Genomic DNA, 14,911 nt, shown 5'->3' on the forward strand with positions numbered 1-14,911 from the left:
CCCCTTTTCCCTTAGAATGCTATCTATCTAGTGCTCGTTTTACAATTTCCTTAGAGAGAGAGAGAGAGAGAGAGAGAGAGAGAGAGAGAGAATACGCATGAGAAAGCCAGAAGTCCATGCCCGATGTCTTCCTAGACAAGTTTTCTACCTGTTTGGTTTTTATGAGGTTTTGAGACAGCATCTCTCACTTAACCTGGAACTTGCCTGTCTTAGTTACTTTTCTATTGCTGTGATAAAACACCATGGCCAAGGCACTTATAGAGAGAAGGGTTCTGGTGGGGCTTACAGTCCCAGAGAGCAGGAACATGGTGTCGAGGAAGGCGTGGAGCTAGAGCAGTTACTTAGCTTAGAGCTCATATCCCCAGCTCACAGATAGGAACCACAGAGCACACTAGGGAGGGAGGAGCCCTTTGGAGCCACAAGCCCACTCCCTAGAGACACACCTCCAAAGAGGCCACACTTCCTAACCCTTCCCAAACAGCTGCCGAATGCCAGAGATTTATAGGAGACATTCCATTTAAAACATCCCATTGCCTAGTTGGGTAGGCTGGCTGACCAGGCAGCCTCAGGGTTACACACAGACACCACCATACATGGCTTCTTCACATGAGTTCTGATGTCAACCTCAGGTCCCGGTGCTACTACAGCATGTCTTCTACCAGCGGAGCTCTCTCCCTAACCTCAGCTTTTGCTCTTTAATGTTTTAAATTAATACACTGGAATAAAATATGATCATCTATTTTAAATTCTATTCTGTTTTTCTCAAAATGACACATTGTTCTTGTTCTTTACTTCATGAATGAACTCATTAGAAGCCCCAAAGCAGGGCAGCAAGAGCAGGTCTGACAACCGGAGTTCAATCCCTGACAGAACTAACTCCACTAGCTGTCCTCTCACGTCCATGGGTGCCTCTCCCTCCCTACAACAAGAGTAAATTAAATGGGAAAAACACAAAAAGCAAAGTTAAGTAAAGCCAAGCTGTGGTACCCTAGAAATCCACTCTGCCCACAAGTGAGTAGCAGCGGGGAGCCCCTGCACATGTGCTGGAGAGGGGCTGGCTGCAGCCTCAGCTTCCAGGCCTGTGACGTAACTGAAACAGTGCCAAGAACTCCTAACCCCATCTCTTAATTTCCTAGGAAAGGCAACCTCTGGACCTAGCCATATTTCAGGCTCTCAGAAACATGGAGTAATGGCTACACTTCTCCTTAGAGCTATGGAGAACTGCTCCAGGAAGCAGTAGCTCTTTTTGACAAAGGCTGCGAGACCCAAACCTAACAGTGTACCATCCACTGCACAAACTTTCCGCCACATACACAATGTCAGAAAAGCTTAATCATTGCTAACAGCTCGGTGGGAGAAGGTCTAGTACAAGTTCCCTTTATCCCACACAACTGTGTTTATGAGCCCACTGTGGTAACCACAACTCATCGAGGAAGTCATAGTAGCAGAAAACAGAGAATAAATAAATGAATCAATTTAGAACACTTAAAATTTTCTAGAAACAGATGGTAAAGCAAACATAAAACAGAATATGATCAATTTCATAATGATACAAATTCATTAAGTTTAACAATGCTAAGTTCCTTTGCAAAATGGATAAATCCCAACAGTCAATATTATCTTTAAGCTTTCTAGTAGGCCAACTAATTAAAAATATCTAAACATGAACCATATATATGTTGACTTGGGGCTGGGGATGCCATCCAGTGGTAGAGTATTGACAGTATGTGTAAGGCCCTGGCTTGATTCCCCAGAACTGCAAGGAAAAGAAAGGAGAGGGAGAAAGGAAGAGGAGAGATTAATACATTAATCCATAATACACACTATACGTTTTGTTGACGGGATATGCTGGTACACCCCTGTAATCTCAGCTCTGAGAGTCTAAAACAAGCATGAATTCAAGACTAGTCTAGGCTACACAGTGAGAGCTAATCTCAAACAACAAAATGGTCAAATTCCTTAAACGCTCTGCTATTATCTATATCCTTGAAATAAAAATTATCTCTGGAAATAAGGCTTTAAATTGGAAACAGTAAAAGAACAATGAATTACAGAATTATATAAAGTAAGTGTCACATAAAGGATGTAAAATCTGGAACTGTCCCAAAGGTGCTCTGTCAGTACCCGGTGGCCAGGCCAGTGACATGCTTGGGAGCTCCTGCTCTCACTCTCCCCGCTTCTATTTATTCAGGATGTAGTCAGAGCAGGAAATGGGACAAGTCAAACGACCACAATCAATCTCATCACCTTCACAACACGCTGTGAATGTAATTAATCCTCTATTTATTTAGGGGATGTCACACCCCTTACAATAAGGCAGCAACTCCCTGCTGGCTTCAGTTAAGATAATTATGTTATAACAAGGATTGGGTTTCAATCATAATAGGCAGAAGAAAAGGAAATTGTACTTGAAGTTGTCAGTTTTTTAAAAAGCTTTTTTTGTGACTCCATTCAGAGACTGCTCCTGACAAAGCTCTCCTTAAACAGAGCGCGTTCTGAGCATGATAACCGCACACACGCCACATTAATCAATGTGAACCTCCTCCTTGAGTAAGCTATCACGGCGTTCAGGGACAGGGGAAACTCTCCGTGAGGTTCAGAACGTGGTTTACAAAACTCACTTGACACATCACCACCCACACTGACCTGGAGTTTTAAGACATAGAAATGGAAAAGAGCAATGAGGTGAAAGGAAACACCATTTGTTCATCCTGTAAATCACAGCTCCAAGAGGCTGAAGAGGCCAGAGCCACAGAGGAGGAGCATAGGGTTCAGAGGCAAAGGGAACCCAGTGAAAGCTACAATGGGCTGGGAACACACACTATTCCTTAGACGGGCAAGGCACCCGCGTGCCCATGCACTGTTGAAAGCTGTTCTTTTTTACATGGCTCCTATCAACACTTTTCCCCCTAATCTCCGCCATAAGAAAATGGGAAGGCACACAGTCTTGCCGGTTATTCTCACAGTGTTGTATTTTATTACTGCATCAATACATTGATGTCCATACAAGTCTACATACATGACCTGAGAGTTATAATTTGAAGTTTTTGAAAATCCCCAACCACTCCTCTACAAGGCTGAGATCTGTGATGATTCGGATCTCAGATGAGAGTATCTCTACAGTATTTCAGGACCTTTCAAAGGCATTTAAGCTCCTGGATAATCAAACGTCTAAGGAACTGACTTGGGCTCTACTTCAGCCTAAGCAACAACAAAAGGTAGACATTGGGTTAAAACTGGGAAAAGCAAACCTTCAATCAGTAGGATGTGTCAACGCTGGCGACTCATTACTGACACCACCACAGCACTCAACATGAAGTCTGGACTATCTTTGCAAGTCTTCTGTGAGTGTAAAACTACATTAAAATAAAACATCCACTGAACTGAGATGACTCAGGGGAAAAGTGACTGCTGCACAAGCATGAAGACTTGAGTTCAAGCCAACAGCCATGTAAAAGGTCAGACGCAGCAGAGGCCTCAGCACTGGGGACTCGGTGAGAGTGTATGGAGAAAGTCCAATAGGCCCCCAATCTGGTTTATTTTTTTAAGATGAGGTCTTCCCACCTCCCACCCCCAATCTGCCTACAGGGTTAAGGACTTCTGGCTAAATTAAGGCTGCAAAGTGACAGGCAGATACTATGGGTGGTTGACTTGATGTGGGAAGTTACTTGTCTGGTGAGTGTCACACTGTCTTCTAAGGACAAATGTGTAGGAATTTCACAGTGCAACCGTGATCAATCCAAGCATGTTAAACCTTGAGTTGAAAGCATTCCTGGTAAGATGCCTATACGGGCAAGGCAGGTTGCCCTTCAGTTTCACTGTTTATTTCTAATTAAATCCACAAACTCAGCCTAGCTAGAAGGAGAATTTAGCTCCACAAGAAAAGATTACTACAGCACTAATATCCAGTCCCTTGTATCCACCGGTGTGGCCACAGAGAAGGGGTCTACTCCATGGGCCTTTACCGTACCACCAGTAGTTCAGCAGAGAACATTGGGAAAAGCTGCTCTCCTTAGACTACATAAGATTGCAGAATGTTAAGGGTTCATGAGAAAGTTTGTTTTTAGTTCTCTCATATAATACATCCCAGCTATAGTTTCCCTTCCCCTACTCTCCCACTCCCCACCCCCATCCCTCTCCCCCAGACCCATTCCTTCTTAGTTCCCTTTCAGAAAAGAGCAGGCCTCCCAGGAGAGGGCTTTTGTTGTTGTTCTGTCTTCATTTTATCCTACTTTAAATAATTTTGTGTGTGTGTGTGTGTGTGTGTGTGTGTGTGTGTGTGTGTATGTGTGCGCGCACGCACACGCACGTGTATACTTGCATGGTTTTGTATATGGATGTATATGCTTATGTAGGTCTGAGGTTTGGGTCTGTGTATTTCACAATCATTCTCCCTTATTTCATTTTCTTTTCTAGTTTTCTGACATGAGGTCTCTTTGTGTAACCCTGGCTGTCTGGAGCTTGCTATGTAGACTACGCTAGCCTCTAACTCACAGAAGCCCACCTGCCTCTGCCTCAAAGTATAGGCTTTAATTTAGTCAGAAGTCCTTGGCCTGTAGGCTCACTATAAATATCAGTGACAGGGAGACCCTGTCTTTGTCTGCATGAGGTGGTGAGTGTTTCTGGTACACTCTGGGCCCTGAGTAGTATAAATCACGCCACAAGTACCTCTCCAAGCTGCTGTGACCAAGGTTACGGACGGAAGAGAGAATGACCACTGGGGCCAACCCCTTCTCCACCTCCTAGAATTACAAACCAATGGATCTATACCATCTCCACTGAAAGAAAGGGCATGGAAACTCAGGGCTGTAGATGGCTACCTGGTTCCTCTGAGAGCTTTTGGAAAGCAGAAGCTTCAGCATGCATGGCCAGAGCTGGCCACTGCCCCACTCTACCAGGCTTGAGTCCCCTAGGTCCAGCCACTTTCTAGCACCTGGGCTCCAGAGGACAATCTGCCATCTAGTAAGAAACTGGTTTCCACTGCCAAAGCTCGTGAGTTTCTCACCCATAACATGACTGAAACCAAGAGAAGTAGCAACTTCAGGATCCACTAGAGTGGTGAGAGTTTCCCATATGACCTCATAACTCAGACTGATGATGGTGGCTCAGTCAGTGGTAAAGGAGTACTACAGGATAAACTGACCTAAGCAGTTTCAGTCTACTCTTGCTCTCCTACTAACCACAGCTACGAGGAGGCAATATGTCTAGCATGCTGCTCCCATGCTTTCCTTGTCTCCCTGAACCGTGATTTTCTCAGCCAGGAATGACTGTTCCTATAGTCATGTGAGCACCACAGTCCCAGACAAGCGACAGCATTTTCATATTGCTGCTTAATTCAAACCCCTTCTCAGTCCAAGTTCTCCAGACATCTTGCCCAGCTGTGATCCAAATGTTCTTGGCATGCTTTTCTGCGTGTTCCTTAAAGGCTGAGGCAGCATTTCCAAGACTGCTTTCTTTGTCTCTCCAACCTAACCTCTCCAGTATTATTAAATTTTGTCAAAGGCACCTTCAGTGGTCAGGTTCACTGGCCAAGTCAGAGCCTGGCTCTCGCCTCCCTTCTCCCCTTCTCTGACCTGCCTCCTTACCTCCTGACTCTGAGCACTGCCTTCCTCCCTCTCACTGCCATCACCCAAGCTCTAGTCACTACTACTCAGCCTGGATCACGACTCCCCGGGGCAAGTCTTTTTCAGCTTTGAGCTCCCCATCCCAGTCCTATGTTCCTACAATGAGATCAGATGGTGTCGCTCACACAGGTACCACTTAGCTTCAGGTTCTTTGCTGCTCAACACTTCCGGGACGAAGTGGTCACAGCTTCCATGGGGCCTCCAGCCTCATCCCTCTTTCCTATGCCCATCCCGTGTTCTATCCACAAGTTTGTGTGATCTTAGGTAGACCATGTACTTTTCCCTATGTCTGAGACTTTGTTCCTTCCACACCCCATTTGGTTTTCTGACACAAGGTCTCACCACTTAGCCCAGGCTGGCCTCAAGCTCTCCACCCTTCTGCCTCAGCTCCCCAAGTGCTAGTATCATATGCCTGTGTCACTATTTTTAACTCCCCCTCAACCCCATGCTAAGAATTGATCACACAGGAGACAGGAGCTCTGTCTACTACTGCAATGCATTTCCAGCCCTTGGACTAACTGTCATCAATCCTTAAGATCTTAACTCAACGTCTTTTGTGTCTAAACTCATTTTCTGTTGCTACTGAAGCATACCTCAGACTAAGTAACGTGAGGTTTATTTTAGTTCCTAGTTCAAGCAGTCTAAAAGCATAGCAGTACAGTTTCTTATCTCCTAGTGAGAATCATATACTGGCCTGTGAATGATGGGATATCAGAACAAAATGGGTCTGGGCAGAGGAAGGAAGAGATGAAGGTGCTGACCTAATTTATAACGACCTGCTCTATACGGAACTAAGCCATTACTATGGGAATTAATAGTGCCTCACAGAAAGGGTTAATCATGTTACAGCTAATCAGTTCTGAAGACCCTATAACCTCTCAATACTGCTAGACAACATGTCTTACTTGTTTAGCAGTGCATTTCCAACAGCTATCTTAGCATCTATCCCACCTTAGGGCTCAACAGGGTTGAAGCTTACAATATTCTATAGGATATCCAGTACTAATGCCACCCCTCCATATGCGCCAACTCCACACCCCTCTGCTTCCACAGCAACAAGAGGCACACCTCACCCTGCTAAGCACTCAGCCTGGAAGCAGCAGGGCATGGCAGATCAGCGAGGTCTTAGGTGTCTCACTATTGTGAGACAGCACAGAGATGATTTAAGCTCACTTCCAATCGCCAAAGCTGAGGTCAAGGGCTTCTCACCTTCAAAATAAGTGTGTAGGAAAAACTGTTTCCTTCACAGACTCTGGCTTCAGTATCTTTGGGATCATAAGACTACTTCTGAGGAAAAAGTATGCTAAAATCGAGTGGGAATTTAAATATACCAAGAGTATTAGTTAACCATCAGCTCAATGGAAATAAGTCCAGTATTTCAAGGACACAAAGGGTGGAAACTGCCCAGTTCTCAGAGGACAGAACTACTGATAATGGTGGGCCACCAAGAAACACTGAGGCAGGAAGAAAAACTACATCTTATTTACTGTGTGTGTGTGTGTGTGTGTGTGTGTGTGTGTGTGTGTGTGTGAGAGAGAGAGAGAGAGAGAGAGAGAGAGAGAGAGAGAGAGAGAGAGAGAGAGGCATTTATACAAATGCCCTGGTGTATGTGTGGATTTCAGAAGACAGCTTACAGGAGTTGGTTCTCTCTTCCACTATGACTCCAGTGACCAAGCTCAAGATTGCCTGTTGGGTTGGCAACAAGCGAGCAATCTCCTGAGCCCTACTTTACAGCTTTTAAAAGTTTATATTAAAAAAAATTTTTTTGGTTTATTTTATGTGTGTGGGTGTTTTGTATGAATGTGTCTGTGTACTACATGTGTGCAATGCCTGTGAAGGCCAGAAGAAGGCACCGGATGCCCTGGACCCGATGTTCTAGATTGTTGTGATCCACCTTGGGAATTGAATACCAGTCCTCTGGAAGAACAACCAATGCTCTTAACTGTTGAGCCTTCTCACCAGCCCCAGAACTACATTTTTAGCAATGAAAAACAGGGTCCATTCAATTCAACTAAAATTTGCTGTGCACACAAGAAATAGTGATAGACCCAGATTAGTGTTCTTTCACAGGGCCCTTGAGGTTTTTAGAAGGAATGAGGGCTTACATTATTCCACTATGCGGAAGGCGGAAGATGTGCATAGTGACCTCTCACCCAAGTGCTAAGGGAGCATCTCCTAACAAAACAAACGGTTCATTAAATCCCTTTCCTCCTGGGAAAGTTCCTAAGACAGCACCTTTTCTTTGACTCCACTTGTCCAGCCCATGAGTGAAGACGACTAGTTGTCACACACGGCACACCTAGGAGAATGTCTGAGCCCACAGGGTGGGTACTGTCACAGACCTATTGTCATCATTATCACTGCAAGCACAGACCTATTGTCATCATTATCACTGCAAGCACAGTCTCAACCGTCCTCCGGCTGCTGCTCAGGGAATGCAGGTTGCAGCAGGCAGCACACTGGAAGTCCCAGTGCCGGGAAACAAGGAATGCTCTTTTGTTTTCTCCGGAAAAATTAATTTGCAAACTCATAATATGAATCCAAAGCTTCATGCTTCACAAAAAGCAGATAGCATAGAAAAGCAAAACACTCTCATGAGGCAAACCTTACATTGTTGCCACAGCTTCATTGATTCAATATAGGAATGACAGCATTTCAGGAAACTTTTGCCAAAGTAAATGTCTGACTGGAAAAATGGAATGCTGATTTTGGGCAAGTCAGAATTTCATACTTGTCTGGTACTTCCAAGAAAATGTTACACAGCTTCTTATTATTACAATCAAAAATACCAAGTACAGACTAAAGAAAATATAAACTATTGTATAACATAAAAATGTGGTGGTTTAACTATATAAAATAAAACAGCAAAGATGAAGGCAAAAAATGGTCAAGAGGCTACCCTATAGTTAATTTAGAAGTGAGATGGTTCATAGGTAAAACACAAGAAAGACCGTCTAAGCTATACTTAAAAAACCAAGGCTGAAATTAGAAAGTTTAATAAAAATCAGATGCATTAAGTGTTATTTCATCGGAAGAGGAAAAGTGGGCTATCAATAATTTTACCACGGTAAAACAACTTAGTCTATCTAGGGAAAGAAAAGCTACACTCAAATTGGTGAAGTAAAAGTAGTTGAGTTTCTGCAAGCTCTCTCTCTTTTAGAACAAAACAAAAAACAAATAAAAAAATCATTACCACGGGAACAATTAATTCCCGAGAACCTAAGAACTCTGCTGTTTCCTATGACTTAAAACAAGTGTTAAAAAGAACTTAAAGAGATGTCTGGTGACCCCCACAGCAACCCGCACACTTACAGTTGTCTGAGGAGTGCAATATAGTTTTCCCTGTTATTTAATAAGGAATGTCACAATATGGAGAGAAAGAAGCACTCACAAAAATGGGATCCTGGCACCAACCACCACACTCATTGCATGTTAATAAAATCTCTGGTCTCACGGAACAAACCACCTACATGCAGACGACTGCAACTGAATTTTATTACGACAACAAGAGCAACACCAGAGAGGGCAGCAGGGTATTGGTAAGCTCAATCAGCAGGATAGACAAATGAAGTGATGGCCTGCCATTAAGCCCTCAGGAGTTAAGGATTCAATTTTCCATCTGGCAAAATCTAGATTCCCACCACAGATGTGGACGCCAAGTGCTGCAGGGTCAGGTGTTGTCTGGAGCAACTCCAAGCATCCTCCAGACAACAGGTCGTCAGGTGGCTTTCCCACTGCACTCTAAAGGGATTGCTTCCTCATGAACAGAAATGAGAAATAAATTCCATACCACAGTTCATCCAAAGAGGTATAAAGGCAATCACTGCCATAATAGAAGCCTTGTGCTTCTCTCCCTTCTAGGTCAGCACTGACATGACACTGTGCCATGGTGTTCTACACCACTGAGGAATCACTCCAATCAAGAGCTCTGTAAGACCAAACAAACGGCCCCTTGCTACTGAAGAGGATCCCTGGCTGTGCCTGACGAGAAGCAGATCTACTCAAGTTCTTCCTGACACACAAATGCACCACCTTTTAAAGCTAACAGTCAACCGACTGTGCTTCCTTGATTGAGGCAACACTGAACACTTCTACAAATCACGAAATTTTACTCAGCAAATGCTGGAGCCTATTTGTGAGTGTTCAGTCTCTTTACTCCCTCTTCAATATGCTGCAAGACTGTAAAATTTGTATTTTCTTATACTTTGAAACATGACCTCAGTAAGTCTGGGGTCAGTCAAAAAAGGCACAGCTCTTGTTTGCATTAGGTTTAAATCTTGTAACTTTTACACATATAAATGTCAGGACACATGCAGGTACACACAGCCCTGCCATAGGTACCCAGTCTTGAGATTTCCTTTCAGTTAGGAGGTTATCAATTCTGTGCACATCATTAGAGTTGGATCCAGAAGGCCCACATACCCGTTTATGAGCATCTGTCATGGTTAAGGTCCACCTGGGGGTGGTGGAGCCTATGGAACTGCACAGCTTTTGGACACAGGCCACTAGGAGTCATATAGTCTCCCCCACTTTTGGCAAGTTCATACCACACGGACTTGAGCCAACATGCCTTACTTGCCATGTACCTTCTAAACCAGCGATTCTCAGCCTTCCTAATGCTGTGCACCTTTAATACACGTGACCTCCGATCGTAAAATTATTTTCCTGGCTACTTCATAATGGCAATTTTGCTATGTTATGAACTGTAATGTTAATATCTGTGCTTTCCAATGGTCTTAGGTGACCCCTGAGAAAGGCCAGAGGGGTCTTGACCCACAGGTTGAGAACCATGCTCTAAATTGTGAATAGAAATACTCATTCCTTCCTTCAGCTGTCTTTATCACATATTCTGCAACAGCGACACCCACACCAAAAATCAAATCCTATCTACCTACACCTATCTCCCCAAGCAATTCATCACACTGCCTATCTTAATGAACCTTGCCCTCCCCTTTCCCCCGGTTTCCTAGGGGTGTGTGTGTGTGTATGTGTGTGTGTGTGTGTGTGTGTGTGTGTGTGTGTGTGTGTGTGTGTGTATGTGTGTGTGTATGTGTGTGTTCCCTCCCTCACCCCCTCTCTCTCTGAGACAGACTTCTGTGTAGCTCAGGTGAGTCCCGAACAGTGATGTCCCTGTTTAGGATCCAGTCATTTCTAACGTGTTTAGGAGCTTTGCGCTACTCTCACACTAAGACTTCCTCCCAGGTAAGTGGTGTTTCACCGCTGCAAGCATGTAGAAATTACCCAGGGACAGACAACAACTTACTTGGCCTTCTGAATCCATACACAGTAGTCTGAGATGTAGAGATCATTCAAAATATATGCTGGGTCGTTTTCCTGGAAGATTTTGTGAACATCCAGGAGACACTTCAAAACTGCACTCTTACCTGAAGGAAAATTTGAAAACATCCAGTCAACCTTAAGAAGAAAAAAAATCTAATTCCTTAGTTAAGACATTAAGATCTTGAGAGGTAATATATTTAAAATAGTTCAGAGTTTTAATAGTTTCTAAGGACATTTAAAACTAATGATCTAGCCCCTTACTCTCTATCTACTAAGTTACCCAGGCTGCTTTGCACTTATGATCCAACTGCCTCTCTGAGTGGCTGGGATCACAGGTCTGCTCTGTCACCTGGCTAGAAAGCATGTTTGGAAAGAGAGAACTTGTGCTGTTCAGAGGTGGTCCCCATACCTACAAGGCACAGGCACACTGGCAAGGCCCCTTCAACTTCTGGAGTGTGCACACAGCCCAACGCTCACCCAGCTTCCTCCCTGTTACTCTTTCAGCCCTTCCCCGAACCTCTATCCTTTTCCTTAGAAATGCCTCTTATTCCTGCCCTCTCTCCATCGCTGACAGAGTCACCAAAATAGAGAAATCAAGCGGGAATCAGTTGTATGTAGTGTGCCACTCTTTGTCCCGTTGGCAGTTAGAACTGTTCCAACAATTCTTACACGTTTGGTTCACCTTTGGTTTTGGGGGTGGTACTCTGGTTTCACCATAGGTTGTGCTCTGTATTTCCTTTCCTCTTGAACCTCTGCCTTCCACATTACATACTTTAAACTGATAACAAGCAGGTAGTGGAAGTGCCCACCCCAATCACTTGACACAATTACCCTGGCTGCTTGCGCACAATCGAAGTACTGCCCTCGACTTAACTAAACCTGCCATGTTGCAGTTCTCAGTTTGCATATAGAACCATAAAGCAACATTGCTGACTTACTGGCTTGCTCAGCCCACTTTCTTATAAAGCCCAGGACTACCTGTCCAGAAGTGGCACCATCCACAGTGGGCTGGGGCTTCCCCCATCCATCATTAACCAACCCACAGACTTACCTATAGGCCAGTCTGATAGAGGCAACTTCTGAATTGCCCTTCTATCTTCCTAGATGACACCAGCATGTGTTAAACTGACAAAAAAAACTAACCAGCATCCTAGGTAACTGGCTGACTGACTATAAAGAGTCTCAAGCAGCAATCACAGGTCTTTGCTAGAAAAAAAACTCTTCACTTGTAATTGATTTTACTTCTCTAAGGTATGACACTCCAAGGACCCCCTCCCAAGGTCTCATACCTTCTTAATATAACCAGATGAACAGAATATGCAGGACTTAAGGAGGTAGTGTACTGGCCCATTCGCTAAATCAGCAGGGTGAGCCCACTGCATGCCCAGTGCTGGTCTATGTGGAGGAGCACAGTTACTCATTCTTCACTCCATTTTTTTCCAAATGCCCACCAGAAACATGTTATATGTCCAATAAAAAGATTGGACATAATCTACTATACAGCCTTTAAACAATGACAGAAGAATGTTCAAAACTTTGATTCATATGTATTTAAGCAACTGAGAAACAATATTCAGATGATGTTTTCAACAAGTATGCCTTTCAAGTTCAAGACAGCTTAGAAAAGGGGATTTATAGCTCTCTTTAAAAGCTATGCTTCCACTAGTCTTACCAAAACTATTTTCATGGAATTCGGTCATAGCATGGTAAAAGATAACCAGATAATCTAGAAGCACATTAAACTCACCTTACCTCCAACCATCCATTGTCATCTGACACCATGTTTAGCCTTTCAAGCTATTAGCCAGCTTCCCAGTGGTGAGCAGAGCATCACAGCTAGGGCAGACAGCTGGGGTTTTAAACATCTTGTTTGTACCAAATGTTCTCTCTGTCCTGTACACAGCTACTTACTCAGGAACTTTCCACAAAGGAAAAGACTAGCTCTCTTTTAGGCTGCCACATGGCCAGTGACCAGGAGCTTACAGGGACTCACAGTTCCTGCCTCCTGTGGGGCTTTTCCCAGTTGTGGTCTTGTCATACATCCTATGAGCATAAAAAAGGTGCTCAGGCCAAAAGCTAAGACAATTATCTTGGCTCAAAGACACTGCAGGAAAGTGGCCATTTTTCAAGCAGTTTGCTGCCTGCTCCAGAGTATAAAAAAACTAAGGTACTTTGCACAGTAACCACGGTAACTATTTTCACTGCAGGAAGGAGCTACCATCTGTCCCCAGGATGTCAAATGGCCCCAACTTCAGAGATTCCCTAAGACTGATTGGCTGGATAAGCTTACTCTGTTCTCAAGAGACCCTGAATCTAGAGTCTCCTACTCAACCAAGAAGGCACTGGAAACTAGTGTCCCGGGGCTATAAATTGACAAGAGCTATCAATGTTTTGCTTCAGGAATGACTGTCTAATGATGGCACACAGAAACATAATGACGACATAAAGAAAATATGGAAGGTAGTAATAAGTAGGTGGCCAGTAAACACGATTTAACATGTTCTCTGGCTTTCCTTCCTATTAGCAGCCAGGTTAGGCAATAATCTCTCACTGACAGACCAGCTTATGGCTGAGGCACTTAAGAAATTGCTCCCATCCATAGAAGGATCAGAGTGGAGATGCTTTTCCTGGCTAAATGCCAAAAAAAAGGGAAAAATAATGTAAGTTGCTACCTACACCCAAGAAAATCTCAATTTCTTTTTACTGGGCAGCTGCAGCTTTCTAGGTACCTCGCTCTTATCTCTGCATGTGAAGGTCAGAGGTCAAGTTCAGTGGTCTCCAAGAGCCATCTTTCTTGGTCTTCGAAACAGTCTTTGGACTGGAGCTCAGTGAGTAGCTACACTGGCCAGTGAGTAGAAGGCCAGGGGAGGACATTAAGCATAGTGCTCTGACACTCTCTGCTTTATTCTCTTAAGACAGGTTCTCTCACTGAACCTGGCAGCTAAATCCCAGTGTTTACATGTGTGCTGGGCATTTGAACGCAGGTCTTCATACCTGCTTAGCAAGGGCCCTTCCTGACTACGACCCTCTTTTGATGTTTTAAGCTACACAAGATAAGAAGACCCCCCCCCCAAAAAAAAAACCGGAAAAAAGAAGACTTTAAATTACTGACAGAATGGCTGCCTCATTGTTATTTATAAAATACATCAGAACAAAAGCCAACAGTAATTATCATCTCTAACATAATTTAGCAAACACCTAGGTAAATTTCTTAGGGTTTGATAAGACAATATTATCAAAAGAGATATCTTGGCAACTATTTTAACATTAATTTTCATAGTTCATTTAAGCCTAAAATGAGAGAAGATAGAAATACTGTGTCAAATCAATCAAAATTAAGAGAACCAAAATGTGGCAATTTGCTTCGTATCAAGCCCTGTTAAAATGTAGAATAAAGTCAAGTCCCTACCAACAAAACATTTCTCACTCTGGGTAAGTTTTACATATCCTCAAATTCTGCTTAAGGTCTTCATTCTTCATTGTAAGAAGAAGCACGAGCTTAAAACAATGATTTCCTCTGTTAGGCAGAGGAAGGCCAGTTAAAAACCAGTCCTTTACTATGACAGTTACACATCCTGCCCATACATTCACAAACAGAATTAGCAGGAAGCAAGAGTACCCTCTGTTACTGGCTAAAATGCATGAGGCTCTATCGAGCGTCTAATTTATCATCTGAGTAACCATTCGGGCACTCTCTTCTCTGGGAAGAGTCCTAGCTCTCCTTCAGCTCCATTTGGGTACCCTTACAATGCCCCACACATGTCTTTGTTACGTCAATTGGAGCCAACACCAACATCACATCACTAACTCTACAAGTTAGACACTTCCTCTTTTGTATCACAGGTAAGAAATGAATGATTTGGCTAGGATTTGAAAATAAATATATCTGACTCTTAGCCACTATGCCATAAACACAATATCTGCATTTATCACCAAGTGGTGAACTCCTGGGCAGGAATGGGTGAGTTTTCATCTTTTATTCTCTGGATTGGAACACTGTCCAGAAA

General features: G+C 43.6%; 1 protein-coding gene across 14 annotated transcripts in view; it reads right to left on the reverse strand.

Annotated features, from left to right (window-relative positions):
* The window catches only part of Shq1 (SHQ1, H/ACA ribonucleoprotein assembly factor), a 120,771-nt gene that overhangs the window by 56,167 nt on the left and 49,693 nt on the right, over window positions 1-14,911 (reverse strand). For all 14 annotated transcript variants that reach the window (XM_063285860.1, XM_063285858.1, XM_063285859.1 and 11 more), the window contains exon 10: window positions 10,888-11,008. In XM_063285860.1, the coding sequence (XP_063141930.1) occupies window positions 10,888-11,008 (121 nt within the window). The remainder of the gene's footprint in view (window positions 1-10,887; window positions 11,009-14,911) is intronic.

Source organism: Rattus norvegicus, chromosome 4, assembly GCF_036323735.1.
Source record: "Rattus norvegicus strain BN/NHsdMcwi chromosome 4, GRCr8, whole genome shotgun sequence".
Lineage (NCBI taxonomy): Eukaryota > Metazoa > Chordata > Mammalia > Rodentia > Muridae > Rattus > Rattus norvegicus.